Below are 15,000 nucleotides of genomic sequence, written 5' to 3'. Positions count from 1 at the left end.
ACAGACAGACAGATAGACAGACAGACAGACAGACAGACAGACAGACAGACAGACAGACAGACAGACAGACAGAGTGACAGACAGGTGTAACAGACAGGCAGACAGACAGATAGATAGATAGATAGATAGATAGATAGATAGACAGACAGGCATACAGACAGACAGACAGACAGACAGACAGACAGACAGACAGACAGACAGATAGACAGGCAGACAGACAGACAGACAGACAGACAGATAGGCAGACAGACAGACAGACAGACAGACAGGCAGGCAGGCAGGCAGACAGACAGACAGACAGAGTGTGACTAACAGACAGTTTTGTTATATTTCATTCTTCTGTGATGTGTATGATGTGTAATATTGGAATGTTAAAAGCCCCTAACCATGTGTGTGAGGGGTATAATGTGTAATAGTGGAATGTTAAAAGCCACTAACCATGTGTGTGAGGGGTATAATGTGTAATAGTGGAATGTTAAAAGCCCCTAACCATGTGTGTGAGGGGTATACTTTTGCACAGCCGAGTGCTGAACCGCGCAGCGCGTAAAAACCTGTCTCTCCTTTGTTGCAACACTCACTGCGAGTTCCAAACTGCCTCTGGAAGCAACGTCAGCACAATAACTGTTCATCGGGAGCTTCATGAAATGGGTTTCCATGGCTGAGCAGCTTCACACAAGCCTAAGATCACCATGCGCAATGCCAAGCGTTGGCTGGAGTGGTGTAAAGCTCACCACCATTGGACTCTGGAGCAGTGGAAACACGTTCTCTGTAGTTCTCTGTAGTGATGAATCATGACTTCACCATCTGGCAGTCCGACGGACGAATCTGGGTTTGGTGGATGCCAGGAGAACGCTACCTGCCCCAGTGCATAGTTCCAACTGTAAAGTTTGGTGGATGAGGAATAATGGTCTTGGACTGTTTTTTGATGGTTTTTGATGGTTCAGGCTTTCCCATTAGTTCCATTGAAGGGAAATCTTAACGCTACGGCATACAATGACATTCGAGACGATTCTTCCAACATTGTGGAAGCATAGAATGCCCTTGTTTCAGCATGACAATGCCACCGTGCACAAAGCGAGGTCCATACAGAAATGGTTTGTCGAACTTGGTGTAGAAGAACCTGACTGGCCTGCACAGAGCCCTGACCTCAACCCCATCGAGCACCTTTGGGATGAATTGGAACGCCGACTGCCAGCCAGGCCTAATCCTCCAACATCAGTGCCCGACATCACTAATGCTCTTGTGGCTGAATGGAAGCAAGTCCCCGCAGCAATGTTCCAACATCTAGTGGAAAACCTCCCCAGAAGACTGGAGGCTGTTATAGCAGCAATGTTCCAACATCTAGTGGAAAGCCTTCCAAGAAGAGTGGAGGCTGTTATAGCAACAATGTTCCAACATCTATTGGAAAACCTCCCCAGAAGACTGGAGGCTGTTATAGCAGCAATGTTCCAACATCTAGTGGAAAGCCTTCCCAGGAGACTGGAGGCTGTTATAGCAGCAATGTTCCAACATCTAGTGGAAAGCCTTCCCAGGAGAGTGGAGGCTGTTATAGCAGCAATGTTCCCAACATCTAGTGGAAATCCTTCCCAGGAGAGTGGAGGCTGTTATAGCAGCAATGTTCCCAACATATAGTGGAAAGCCTTCCCAGAAGAGTGGAGGCTGTAATAGCAGCAATGTTCCCAACATCTAGTGGAAAGCCTTCCCAGGAGACTGGAGGCTGTTATAGCAGCAATGTTCCCAACATCTAGTGGAAAGCCTTCCCAGAAGAGTGGAGGCTGTTATATCAGCAAAGGGGGGGACCAACTCCATATTAATACCCATGATTTTGGAACACGAGCAGGTGTCCACATAGTTTTGGTCATGTTGATGATATTGTGTTGATGTTGATAATAATGTGTTGATGATAATGATCATGTGTTGATGATGATATTGTGTTGACGATGATGTGTGATGATGATAATGTGCGGATGATGATAATGTGTTGATGATGATGATGATGATGATGATGATGATGATGATGATGATGATGATGATGATGATGATGATGATATTGTGTTGATGATAACATGTATTGACATGTATTTAATATAGACTAAGTTTCATGGTTTGTTGTGTTGGTGATGATGTTGATGATGATGATAATGTGTTGGTGATGACGATAATGTGTTGATGATGATCATGTGATGATGATGATGATGATGATGATGATGATGATGATGATGATGATGATATTGTGTTGATGATAACATGTATTGACATGTGTTTAATATAGACTAAGTTTCATGGTTTGTTGTGTTGCTGGTAGTTGATGTGCTGTGTCTTTCCTCCTGTAGATATGGAGGACAGAGCCAGTGCAGGATCTTGGGGAAGTAGAAGTGCCCCTTCAAAGGTGAGGAATCACAACACAACACAACACAATACATTACAATACAATACAATACATTACAACACAATACAATACATTACAACACAATACATTACATTACAACACAATACAATACAATACATTACAACACAATACATTACAATACATTACAACACAATACATTACAACACAATACAACACAACACAATACAATACAATACATTACAACACAATACATTACAACACAATACATTACAACACAATACATTACATTACAACACAATACAATACAATACAATACAATACATTACAACACAATACATTACAACACAATACATTACATTACAACACAATACAACACAATACAATACAATACATTACAACACAATACAATACAATACATTACAACACAATACATTACAACACAATACATTACAACACAATACATTACATTACAACACAATACAATACAATACAATACAATACATTACAACACAATACATTACAACACAATACATTACATTACAACACAATACAACACAATACAATACAATACAATACATTACAACACAACACAATACAATACAATACATTACAACACAATACAATACAATACATTACAACACAATACAATACAATACAATACATTACAACACAATACAATACAATACAATACATTACAACACAATACAATACAATACAATACATTACAACACAATACAATACAATACAATACATTACAACACAATACATTACATTACAACACAATACAATACAATACAATACATTACAACACAATACATTACAACACAATACAATACAATACAATACATTACAACACAATACAATACAATACAATACATTACAACACAATACAGTACAATACAATACAATACAATACATTACAACACAATACATTACATTACAACACAATACAATACAACACATTACATTACAATACATTACAATACAATACTTTACAACACAATACAATACAATACATTACATTACAACACAACAAAGTACAATACAATACAATACAATACATTACAACACAATACATTACATTACAACACAATACAATACAACACATTACATTACAATACATTACAATACAATACATTACAACACAATACATTACAATACAATACAATACAACACATTACATTACAATACATTACAATACAATACAATACAATACATTACATTACAATACATTACAACACAACACAATACAACACAATACAATACATTACCACACAACACAGTACAATACAATACAACACAATACATTACAACACAACACAGTACAATACAATACAATACAACACATTACAACACAACACAATACAATACAACACAATACATTACAACACAATACATTACAATACAATACAGAGAAAAACAAGTGTAATGCATTATAGCCTATGTACAACAAAGGTCTGTACTGTCTAATTGTTTATGTGTCATGAGAATGAGCTGTGTGAAGGAGACATCAAGGACACACTAGGTCCTGTTTCTCCTATAGGCTGCTTTGTATTTTGTGTAGGCCATTATGTAGAGATGGAACACTGTGTTCTTAGAGATGGAACACTGTGTTCTTAGAGATGGAACACTGTGTTCTTAGAGATGGAACACTGTGTTCTTAGAGATGGAACACTGTGTTCTTAGAGATGGAACACTGTGTTCTTAGAGATGGAACACTGTGTTCTTAGAGATGGAACACTGTGTAAGCCACGGTTAATGATGGGGGAAGGGATATGAACCATGAGAACAAAGATTTGACTATGTTAATACATTGTTTTAACATACTTGAATGGGCCTCTACATTTCACAGGCAGTGTGCTACAGAGACGGTTAGTGTATGGTAGGCTTGAGCGGTATTCAGATTGTCATACCTTCGCCCTTGTGCAATACCTGGATATTCAGTAATACTTGCACTGAACATAGGGGGCGCTATTTTCAAAACCCACTGAGCCTTTGATAAAACCGAAAGTTAGTAATGCTAACAAGTACATGTAAAATCCCATAGAGAATGCTAACTAAATGCTAACCAGCGTATTGCAAACATGTTATATTCTCTGACCTAAACTATTTTCAGGACAGACATCCCAGCTCATAAAGTTAAACAAGGAACTCAAAAATGCTATTCACAGTTTACTGCACAAAACAAATATTAAACAGCAAGGCTTTTGATCCAGGAGGGGATTCTCGACTGTTACCGTCAAGCGAAGCTTTATTTTGGAAGAAGCTAACCACTTAGCTAGATAGCTAACTCATCTCCTAGCATATTGCACAAGTTGACTGCAGTTAGCTTTATTTTGGAAGAAGCTAACCACTTAGCTAGATAGCTAACTCATCTCCTAACATATTGCACAAGTTGACCGCAGTTAGCTTTATTTTGGAAGAAGCTAACCACTTAGCTAGATAGCTAACTCATCTCCTAACATATTGCACAAGTTGACCGCAGTTAGCTTTATTTTGGAAGAAGCTAACCACTTAGCTAGATAGCTAACTCCTCTCCTAACATATTGCACAAGTTGACTGCAGTTATTTACTTAAAAAAGTATCTACAAATATTCAAATGTGTTAAAAAAAAAAAAAACGCCAAAGGAATAGTTTTGACAGTATTGACGGTATTGAAAAACCATCCCATTGGCTATTTCCAAATACCCTGGTATACCATTGGAGGCTGCTGAGGGGAGGATGGCTCCTGAGTGGCGCAGTGGTCTAAGGCACTGCATCTCAATGCAAGAGGCGTCACTAAAGACCCCCTGGTTTGAATCCAGGCTGTATCCCAACCGGCCGTGATTGGGAGTCCCATAAGGGTGGCGTACAATTGTTCCCAGCGTCGTCCGGGATTGGCTGGTGTAGGCCGTCATTGTAAATAATAATGTATTCTTAACTGACTTGCCTAGTTTAAATAAAGGTTTAAAAACAAAAACATAATTAAAATAATAATATTAACGGCTGGAATGGCATCAAACACATAGAAACCATGTGTTTGATGTTGTTGATACCTTTCCACTTATTCTGCTTCCTGCCGTTACCACGTGCCCGTCCTCCCCAATTAAGGTGCCACCAGCCTCCTGTGTGGTATACGGTATATGTGGTATACCATCCAAGCCTAGTATTGTCAGGCATAGATGTTGTAAATGTACTTTCTCATAACTAGTTTGGCCTCAGAAAATACCTTACCCTCCCACTGTAGAGGACTTGGACAGTTATACGAATAACTAGGTTATAATTTTAGTTAAATGAACAATGTTTTAACAAAAATAAAATTGCAATTGACTTGATTCACATATACAGTGCCTTCAGAAAGTATTCAGACCCCTTGACTTTTTCCACATTTTATTACTTTATTCTAAATGTTTATTTTATTTTAAATCCTCATCAATCTACACACAATACCCCTGAAATGAGAAAACAAGAATAGTTTTATTGACCTTTTTTGTAAATGTGTAAAAATAAAAAATAAAAAAATGAAATTGCAAATTTACATAAAACCCTTGCAAAATGATTTTTCTAATGATAAATTAGCCTTTTTAAAATGATAAACTTGGATTAGCTAACACAACGTGCCATTGGAACACAGGAGTGATGGTTGCTGATAAATGGGCCTCTGTACGCCTATGTAGATATTCCATAAAAAATCTGCCGTTTTCCAGCTACAATAGTCATTTACAACATTAACAATGTCTACACTGTATTTCTGATCAATTTGATGTCATTTTAATGGACACAAGTTTTTTGTTGCTTTTCTTCCAAAAACAAGGACATTTCTAAGTGACCCCAAACTTTTGAACAGAGGTATATATATACATCCTCATCGCATTGTAGATGACTTCAACTGTTATAAAGACAAGCTGGGTAGTGTCTCCCCTTTACAGAGGCTTTTAACAGTTCTCAAAAATGTACACTTTTTTTTTCCTGTGGTCAGCTAGCTTTAATAAATGCTGAAGGTTATTCAATTACATACAGAAGAATTAGCATATCTGAGTTGGGTGTTTATCGATCAAACGTTTGTTTTTCAAACCATGTTACTCACTGTCATTATGTCCTGACACAGTCAGTACTGTTCCAATGTCAGTCTCTGTGCCGTCTGTACTGTGTCATTGTATCACCTCTGGAAAAAAAAAAAACGGTCTCTGTGTTGCAGAGTTACGCTGACGGCTCCCAGTACGCTCACATGACTAGCCGGGACATGGGCTCACACCCGCACGACAACATCTCTCCTCCGTACGTCAACTCCAGACTAACAGGTAAGAAGAGCCTCTCAATCTGCCGTGATATCACCTGTGTGTTACCACAGCCTGCGCACTTGTGGGACGAAACAGTCAACACGCTTTACAGTTGGTCACAGTGGCGAAAAGGAAATGAAAGTGGAAAGCACTTGCCATTCAAACAACACAAAAAAAGCACTGTGAGAAGTTATGACAAGAGTGTTTTTCTAATTGTCATCTATTCAGTCTTGTTTCAAAGCGTAAGAAATCACCGAGATCTGTCTTGTAAACCGACTTTACCCGTGTTTGAAGAAAGACATTTACAACTCTTGCAGTTTTTCTTTCACCCTATCTTTTCCTGTAAGTGAACTCACATGGTCAGTCCATGCCTGGGGCATTAGCATTAAACAGCTAACACACTGTAAAGGGGGCATTAGCATTAAACAGCTAACACACTGTAAAGGGGGCATTAGCATTAAACAGCTAACACACTGTAAAGGGGGAATTAGCATTAAACAGCTAACACACTGTAAAGGGGGAATTAGCATTAAACAGCTAACACACTGTAAAGGGGGTATTAGCTAAACAGCTAACACACTGTAAAGGGGGCATTAGCATTTAACAGCTAACACACTGTAAAGGGGGCATTAGCTAAATAGCTAACACATTGTAAAGAGGGCATCAGCTAAACAGCTAACACACTGTGAAGGGGGCATTAGCTAAACAGCTGTAAAGGGGGCATTAGCTAAATAGCTAACACATTGTAAAGAGGGCATCAGCTAAACAGCTAACACACTGTGAAGGGGGCATTAGCTAAATGTACAGCAGTCAACACATTGTAAACATCAGGTCACATAGCATGTAATTTCTCAGCCCCTATCTTTTCCCCAACATTGGCATCTGACTGGTGGTGATGAGGAGCATTTCTGTCTGTAATAAAGCTATTTAGTGGGGAAAAACACATTTTGATTGCCTGGGACTGGCTCCCAGTTGGTGGGCCTATGCCCTCCCAAGGCCTACCCATGGCTGAGCCCCTGCCCAGTCATGTGAAATCAATAGATTAGGCCCTAATGAATTTATTTCAATTGACTGATTTCCTCATATGAACTGTAACTCAGTAACATTTTAGAATATATTGCATATTGCGTTTATATTTTTGTTCAGTGTATTTCCTCGCTGTTAAAATGAACAAAATAAATAAATAATCTCATTTTATAGTGCTGTGTGTGTGTGTCTGTCTGTCTGTCTGTCTGTCTGTCTGTCTGTCTGTGTGTGTGTGTGTGTGTGTGTGTGTGTTTGTGTGTGTGTGTGTGTGTTTGTGTGTGTGTGTGTGTGTGTGTGTGTGTGTGTGTGTGTGTGTGTGTGTGTGTGTGTGTGTGTGTGTGTGTGTGTGTGTGTGTGTGTGTGTGTGTGTGTGTGTGTGTCTATACGTGTATCTGTGTCTACCTGCCTGTCCACCAGTTGTGGGCAAATGGCCTCTGACGCAGATTTACATTTTCAGATTTGAGTCAATTTGCAGGAATCTTATCCAGAGTGACTTATGGTAGTGAGTGAGTGCACTTTCTTATTGGTCTCCTGTGAGTCAAACCCACTACCCTGGTGTTGACAAGCCCTGCTCACAGGACCATAATAACAGAGTAGCTTTGACATGAAGGACAGAGAAATATTTAATATGTAAGCTTTGAGCCGAGTGTGTGTGTGTGTGTGTGTGTATGTGTGTTCTTGTGCGTGTGTGTGTGTGTGTATGTGTGTTCTTGTGCGTGTGTGTGTTTTTCCCGACCTGATCCAAGATGTCTTTTCTTTAAATGATACATGACATTCATGATTCAGTGGCACCGCCACCAGTGTAGAGGTCGAATCAAATCTAATTTTAGTTTGTCACATGTTTTGTAAAGAACAGGTGTAGACTAACAGTGAAATTATTGCTTACGGGTCCTTTTCCAACAACAGCAGTTAAAGATAAAGAGACAAATAAATAATATTGATACAAGTAATAAATACACAGTGAATAACGAGTACAAATAACATGGTTATATACAAGGACTACCAGTACCGAGTTGATGTGCGGGAGTACGAGGTAATTGAGGTGGCTATGTACATATACTGTAGGTAGGGGTAAAGGATAGATAATAGACAGTAACCGCAGTATACTGTAGGTAGGGGTAAAGGATAGATAATAGACAGTAACAGCAGTATACTGTAGGTAGAGGTAAAGGATAGATAATAGACAGTAACAGCAGTATACTGTAGGTAGGGGTAAAGGATAGATAATAGACAGTAACAGCAGTATACTGTAGGTAGGGGTAAAGTTACTAGGCAACAAGATAGATAATAGACAGTAACATCAGTATACTGTAGGTAGGGGTAAAGGATAGATAATAGACAGTAACAGCAGTATACTGTAGGTAGGGGTAAAGGATAGATAATAGACAGTAACAGCAGTATACTGTAGGTAGGGGTAAAGGATAGATAATAGACAGTAACAGCAGTATACTGTAGGTAGGGGTAAAGTATAGATAATAGACAGCAGTATACTGTAGGTAGGGTAAAGGATAGATAATAGACAGTAACAGCAGTATACTGTAGGTAGGGGTAAAGGATAGATAATAGACAGTAACAGCAGTATACTGTAGGTAGGGGTAAAGGATAGATAATAGACATCAGTATACTGTAGGTAGAGGTAAATTGACTAGGCAACAGGATAGATAATAGACAGTAACATCAGTATACTGTAGGTAGGGGTAAAGGATAGATAATAGACAGTAACAGCAGTATACTGTAGGTAGGGGTAAAGTATAGATAATAGACAGTAACAGCAGTATACTGTAGGTAGGGGTAAAGTATAGATAATAGACAGTAACAGCAGTATACTGTAGGTAGGGGTAAAGTATAGATAATAGACAGTAACAGCAGTATACTGTAGGTAGGGGTAAAGTATAGATAATAGACAGTAACAGCAGTATACTGTAGGTAGGGGTAAAGGATAGATAATAGACAGTAACAGCAGTATACTGTAGGTAGGGGTAAAGTATAGATAATAGACAGTAACAGCAGTATACTGTAGGTAGGGGTAAAGTATAGATAATAGACAGTAACAGCAGTATACTGTAGGTAGGGGTAAAGGATAGATAATAGACAGTAACAGCAGTATACTGTAGGTAGGGGTAAAGTATAGATAATAGACAGTAACAGCAGTATACTGTAGGTAGGGGTAAAGTTACTAGGCAACAGGATAGATAATAGACAGTAACAGCAGTATACTGTAGGTAGGGGTAAAGGATAGATAATAGACAGTAACAGCAGTATACTGTAGGTAGGGGTAAAGGATAGATAATAGACAGTAACAGCAGTATACTGTAGGTAGGGGTAAAGGATAGATAATAGACAGTAACAGCAGTATACTGTAAATAGGGGTAAAGGATAGATAATAGACAGTAACAGCAGTATACTGTAGGTAGGGGTAAAGTATAGATAATAGACAGTAACAGCAGTATACTGTAGGTAGGGGTAAAGTATAGATAATAGACAGTAACAGCAGTATACTGTAAATAGGGGTAAAGGATAGATAATAGACAGTAACAGCAGTATACTGTAGGTAGGGGTAAAGGATAGACATTAGACAGTAACAGCAGTATACTGTAGGTAGGGGTAAAGTATAGATAATAGACAGTAATAGCAGTATACTGTAGGTAGGGGTAAAGGATAGATAATAGACAGTAACAGCAGTATACTGTAGGTAGGGGTAAAGGATAGACATTAGACAGTAACAGCAGTATACTGTAGGTAGGGGTAAAGTAACTAGACAACAGGATAGATAATAGACTGTAGCAACAGCGTATGTGGTGAGTGGGAAAGTCAGGAGTCTGAAACTAGGAGATTTGGTGCAGTGACACAAATTATCCTTACCCCTCTGAAGACTCTAGCCACTTCCATGCCAGTCGGAAGAACTTAGATGTTTTATCTCTGAACACTTAAAGGCTGGTTTCTCCACTGACTGTTGGATAAGGGTAACCATGGGGTGTTAACAACACTCATAGAGACTAGAGATCATGACTGCCATTGCGTCTAGCCTGAGACATGCTATTAAGTCATCCTGATACTCACTCAACACCATTGTTACAGCCACCCCTCTCTCTTTTCTCAGTCTCCCTCCCTTTTCTCAGTGCCCCTCCCTTTTCTCAGTGCCCCTCCCTTTTCTCAGTGCCCCTCCTTTTTCTCAGTGCCCCTCCCTTTTCTCAGTGCTCCCTCCCTTTTCTCAGTCCCCCTCCCTTTTATCAGTCTCCCTCCCTTTTCTCAGTGCCCCTCCCTTTTCTCAGTGCCCCTCCCTTTTCTCAGTCTCTCTCCCTTTTCTCAGTGCCCCTCCCTTTTCTTAGTACCTCTCCCTTTTCTCAGTCTCCCTCCCTTTTCTCAGTCTCTCTCCCTTTTCTCAGTGCCCCTCCCTTTTCTTAGTACCTCTCCCTTTTCTCAGTCTCCCTCCCTTTTCTCAGTGCCCCTCCCTTTTCTCAGTGCCCCTCCCTTTTCTCAGTGCCCCTCCCTTTTCTCAGTGCCCCTCCCTTTTCTCAGTGCCCCTCCCTTTTCTCAGTGCCCCTCCCTTTTCTCAGTGCCCCTCCCTTTTCTCAGTGCCCCTCCCTTTTCTCAGTGTCCCTCCCTTTTCTCAGTGCCCCTCCCTTTATTGACACAACACTGTCCTACCCCAACCCCCCCTTAAAAAGAACAACAAGTGTTCAAAAGTCAAACAAATAAAAAATACATCTCTAATGAAATGTACAATTAGAAAACAAAGTGTACAACATAAGACATAAGTAAAAAAAAAAAAAAATGTAAAGCTCTCTTCCATAGTGCAATAGACATCTATCACAAAATACACAATATCAAAGACATTTATCACAAGATACACAATATCAAAGACATTTATCACAAGATACACAATATCTCAAAATACACAATATCAAAGACATTTATCACAAGATACACAATATCAAAGACATTTATCACAAGATACACAATATCAAAGACATTTATCACAAGATACACAATATCAAAGACATTTATCACAAGATACACAATATCAAAGACATTTATCACAAGATACACAATATCAAAGACATTTATCACAAGATACACAATATCAAAGACATTTATCACAAGATACACAATATCAAAGACATTTATCACAAGATACACAATATCAAAGACATTTATCACAAGATACACAATATAAAGACATTCATAAAAAAAAAAAAGTAATAATGCTCTGTGTGTTTATAGAGTAGTGATAGAAATGGGTAATGCTCTGTGTGTTTATAGAGTAGTGATAGAAATGGGTAATGTTCTGTGTGTTTATAGAGTAGTGATAGAAATGGGTAATGCTCTGTGTGTTTATAGAGTAGTGATAGAAATGGGTAATGTTCTGTGTGTTTATAGAGTAGTGATAGAAATGGGTAATGCTCTGTGTGTTTATAGAGTAGTGATAGAAATGGGTAATGTTCTGTGTGTTTATAGAGTAGTGATATAAATGGGTAATGTTCTGTGTGTTTATAGAGTAGTGATAGAAATGGGTAATGCTCTGTGTGTTTATAGAGTAGTGATATAAATGGGTAATGTTCTGTGTGTTTATAGAGTAGTGATAGAAATGGGTAATGTTCTGTGTGTTTATAGAGTAGTGATAGAAATGGGTAATGCTCTGTGTGTTTATAGAGTAGTGATAGAAATGGGTAATGCTCTGTGTGTTTATAGAGTAGTGATAGAAATGGGTAATGTTCTGTGTGTTTATAGAGTAGTGATATAAATGGGTAATGTTCTGTGTGTTTATAGAGTAGTGATAGAAATGGGTAATGTTCTGTGTGTTTATAGAGTAGTGATAGAAATGGGTAATGCTCTGTGTGTTTATAGAGTAGTGATAGAAATGGGTAATGTTCTGTGTGTTTATAGAGTAGTGATAGAAATGGGTAATGTTCTGTGTGTTTATAGAGTAGTGATAGAAATGGGTAATGTTCTGTGTGTTTATAGAGTAGTGATAGAAATGGGTAATGTTCTGTGTGTTTATAGAGTAGTGATAGAAATGGGTAATGTTCTGTGTGTTTATAGAGTAGTGATAGAAATGGGTAATGCTCTGTGTGTTTATAGAGTAGTGATAGAAATGGGTAATGCTCTGTGTGTTTATAGAGTAGTGATAGAAATGGGTAATGCTCTGTGTGTTTATAGAGTAGTGATAGAAATGGGTAATGCTCTGTGTGTTTATAGAGCAGTGATAGAAATGGGTAATGCTCTGTGTGTTTATAGAGTAGTGATAGAAATGGGTAATGCTCTGTGTGTTTATAGAGTAGTGATAGAAATGGGTAATGCTCTGTGTGTTTATAGAGTAGTGATAGAAATGGGTAATGCTCTGTGTGTTTATAGAGTAGTGATAGAAATGGGTAATGCTCGGTGTGTTTATAGAGTAGTGATAGAAATGGGTAATGCTCTGTGTGTTTATAGAGTTGTGATAGAAATGGGTAATGCTCTGTGTGTTTATAGAGTAGTGATAGAAATGGGTAATGCTCTGTGTGTTTATAGAGTAGTGATAGAAATGGGTAATGCTCTGTGTGTTTATAGAGCAGTGATATAAATGGGTAATGCTCTGTGTGTTTATAGAGTAGTGATAGAAATGGGTAATGCTCTGTGTGTTTATAGAGCAGTGATAGAAATGGGTAATGCTCTGTGTGTTTATAGAGTAGTGATAGAAATGGGTAATGCTCTGTGTGTTTATAGAGTAGTGATAGAAATGGGTAATGCTCTGTGTGTTTATAGAGCAGTGATAGAAATGGGTAATGCTCTGTGTGTTTATAGAGTAGTGATAGAAATGGGTAATGCTCTGTGTGTTTATAGAGTAGTGATAGAAATGGGTAATGCTCTGTGTGTTTATAGAGTAGTGATAGAAATGGGTAATGCTCTGTGTGTTTATATGTAAGGGCAGGTGAGTGAGTGGGAGTCGGTGAAAATAGTCTCCTGGGGTACAGGTGATTGTACAATAGACCACAGACAATCAGATGTTCTGAGTAGGGCTGCGGTGGTTTTCATTCTGACTGCGTTTTTTTTTCTCTCCCCATAAGCCACTTGGCCCTTCTTCTCCGGGCCGGTAATGCAATCAGGTCCTGAAACTCAGAGGAGAGTAAAAGGGTGGGGAGGTTATTACAATGCATTGTGGTCCTCTGGGTCTGTCTCCACATCGGACATTGTGTCTACAGTTGCCCACACAAAACGCTGCTTGTCTTCAGCAGAGAGTTATTTTTGACCGACTGGCCAGGGAGCCCGTGAAATAACAGGCTCTGCTCAATAAACTTAACGGTCTTGAACGCCGGAATCTCAAAGCTAAAAAAAAAAACACACGCTCAAATCTATGGAACAAGTCTCAACTTTTCAAAACTCAGTACTGTATTTAAAATGGATGAATTGGTTTACATGTAAAAACTAACCCGTCCTCCTTCACTGTTAAATTTTTTTTCCTGTTCCTTTCCTCTCTCTTTCAGTCCAATACCAATTTGCAGCTCTATCTGAGGAGGCAGTGTGGTATATAAGCAAGGAATGGTTATATGCATTAAAAACCCTTGAGAAAATGGTAGTATCTCAGCTCGCTGACCAGCAGACCCAGTACACAGGTGTTGTTCAGACTGTTCTTCCTGAGACATGACCGACAAAAAAAAAAACAACAACATAAAATTAAGTTTCCGTATGATTTTCTCACCACTATGTCATGTCACATATTTGAGAATGCTAAGATCATTTTGTCACATTTAAAATCACAAACAAATATAAATGTGTCCTCATTTTTCTGGCAGCTTATATTTGTCCTCCTCCCCAACAATTCATGTGTAGATCCCTTACTGCCTGCTATTAAAACAGAAAACGACCTGTATATTAACAGGGTTCAAATATGCAACGTTAGTGATCACCATTGTGCAAGTTGGAAAAGTAAACATTTCAACTTATGGATAGCTCATTCCACCTCGACCTTCCAGTAGAGTTCCAGTCAGTTCCAGTACAGTTCCAGTCAGTTCCAGTACAGTTCCAGTACAGTTCTAGTACAGTTCCAGTCAGTTCCAGTCAGTTCCAGTACAGTTCCAGTCAGTTCCAGTACAGTTCCTCTACAGTTCCTGTACAGTTCCAGTCAGTTCCAGTCAGTTCCAGTACAGTTCCAGTCAGTTCCAGTACAGTTCCTCTACAGTTCCTGTACAGTTCCAGTCAGTTCCATTCAGTTCCAGTCAGTTCCAGTCAGTTCCAGTCAGTTCCAGTACAGTTCCAGTCAGTTCCAGTCAGTTCCATTCAGTTCCAGTCAGTTCCAGTCAGTTCCTGTACAGTTCCAGTCAGTTCCTGTACAGTTCCAGTCAGTTCCTGTACAGTTCCAGTCAGTTCCAGTCAGTTCCTGTACAG

General features: G+C 38.9%; 1 protein-coding gene across 16 annotated transcripts in view; it reads left to right on the top strand.

The window, feature by feature from the left end:
• Nucleotides 1-15,000, top strand: part of tcf4 (transcription factor 4) — a 457,550-nt gene that overhangs the window by 107,201 nt on the left and 335,349 nt on the right. For 15 of the 16 annotated variants that reach the window (XM_090233612.1, XM_036976638.2, XM_090233615.1 and 12 more), the window contains 2 exons: nucleotides 2,334-2,389; nucleotides 6,528-6,630. The exons of the other annotated variant lie outside the window; for it this stretch is intronic. In XM_090233612.1, coding sequence (XP_090089738.1) covers nucleotides 2,334-2,389; nucleotides 6,528-6,630 — 159 coding nt within the window. The remainder of the gene's footprint in view (nucleotides 1-2,333; nucleotides 2,390-6,527; nucleotides 6,631-15,000) is intronic. 16 annotated transcript variants of the gene reach the window in all.

Source organism: Oncorhynchus mykiss, chromosome 5 (assembly GCF_057628025.1).
Source record: "Oncorhynchus mykiss isolate SJ-2025 chromosome 5, ASM5762802v1, whole genome shotgun sequence".
Taxonomy (NCBI): Eukaryota; Metazoa; Chordata; class Actinopteri; order Salmoniformes; family Salmonidae; genus Oncorhynchus; species Oncorhynchus mykiss.
Note: the sequence above shows the minus strand (reverse complement) of the source record. Positions and strands in the feature narration are given on the sequence as shown.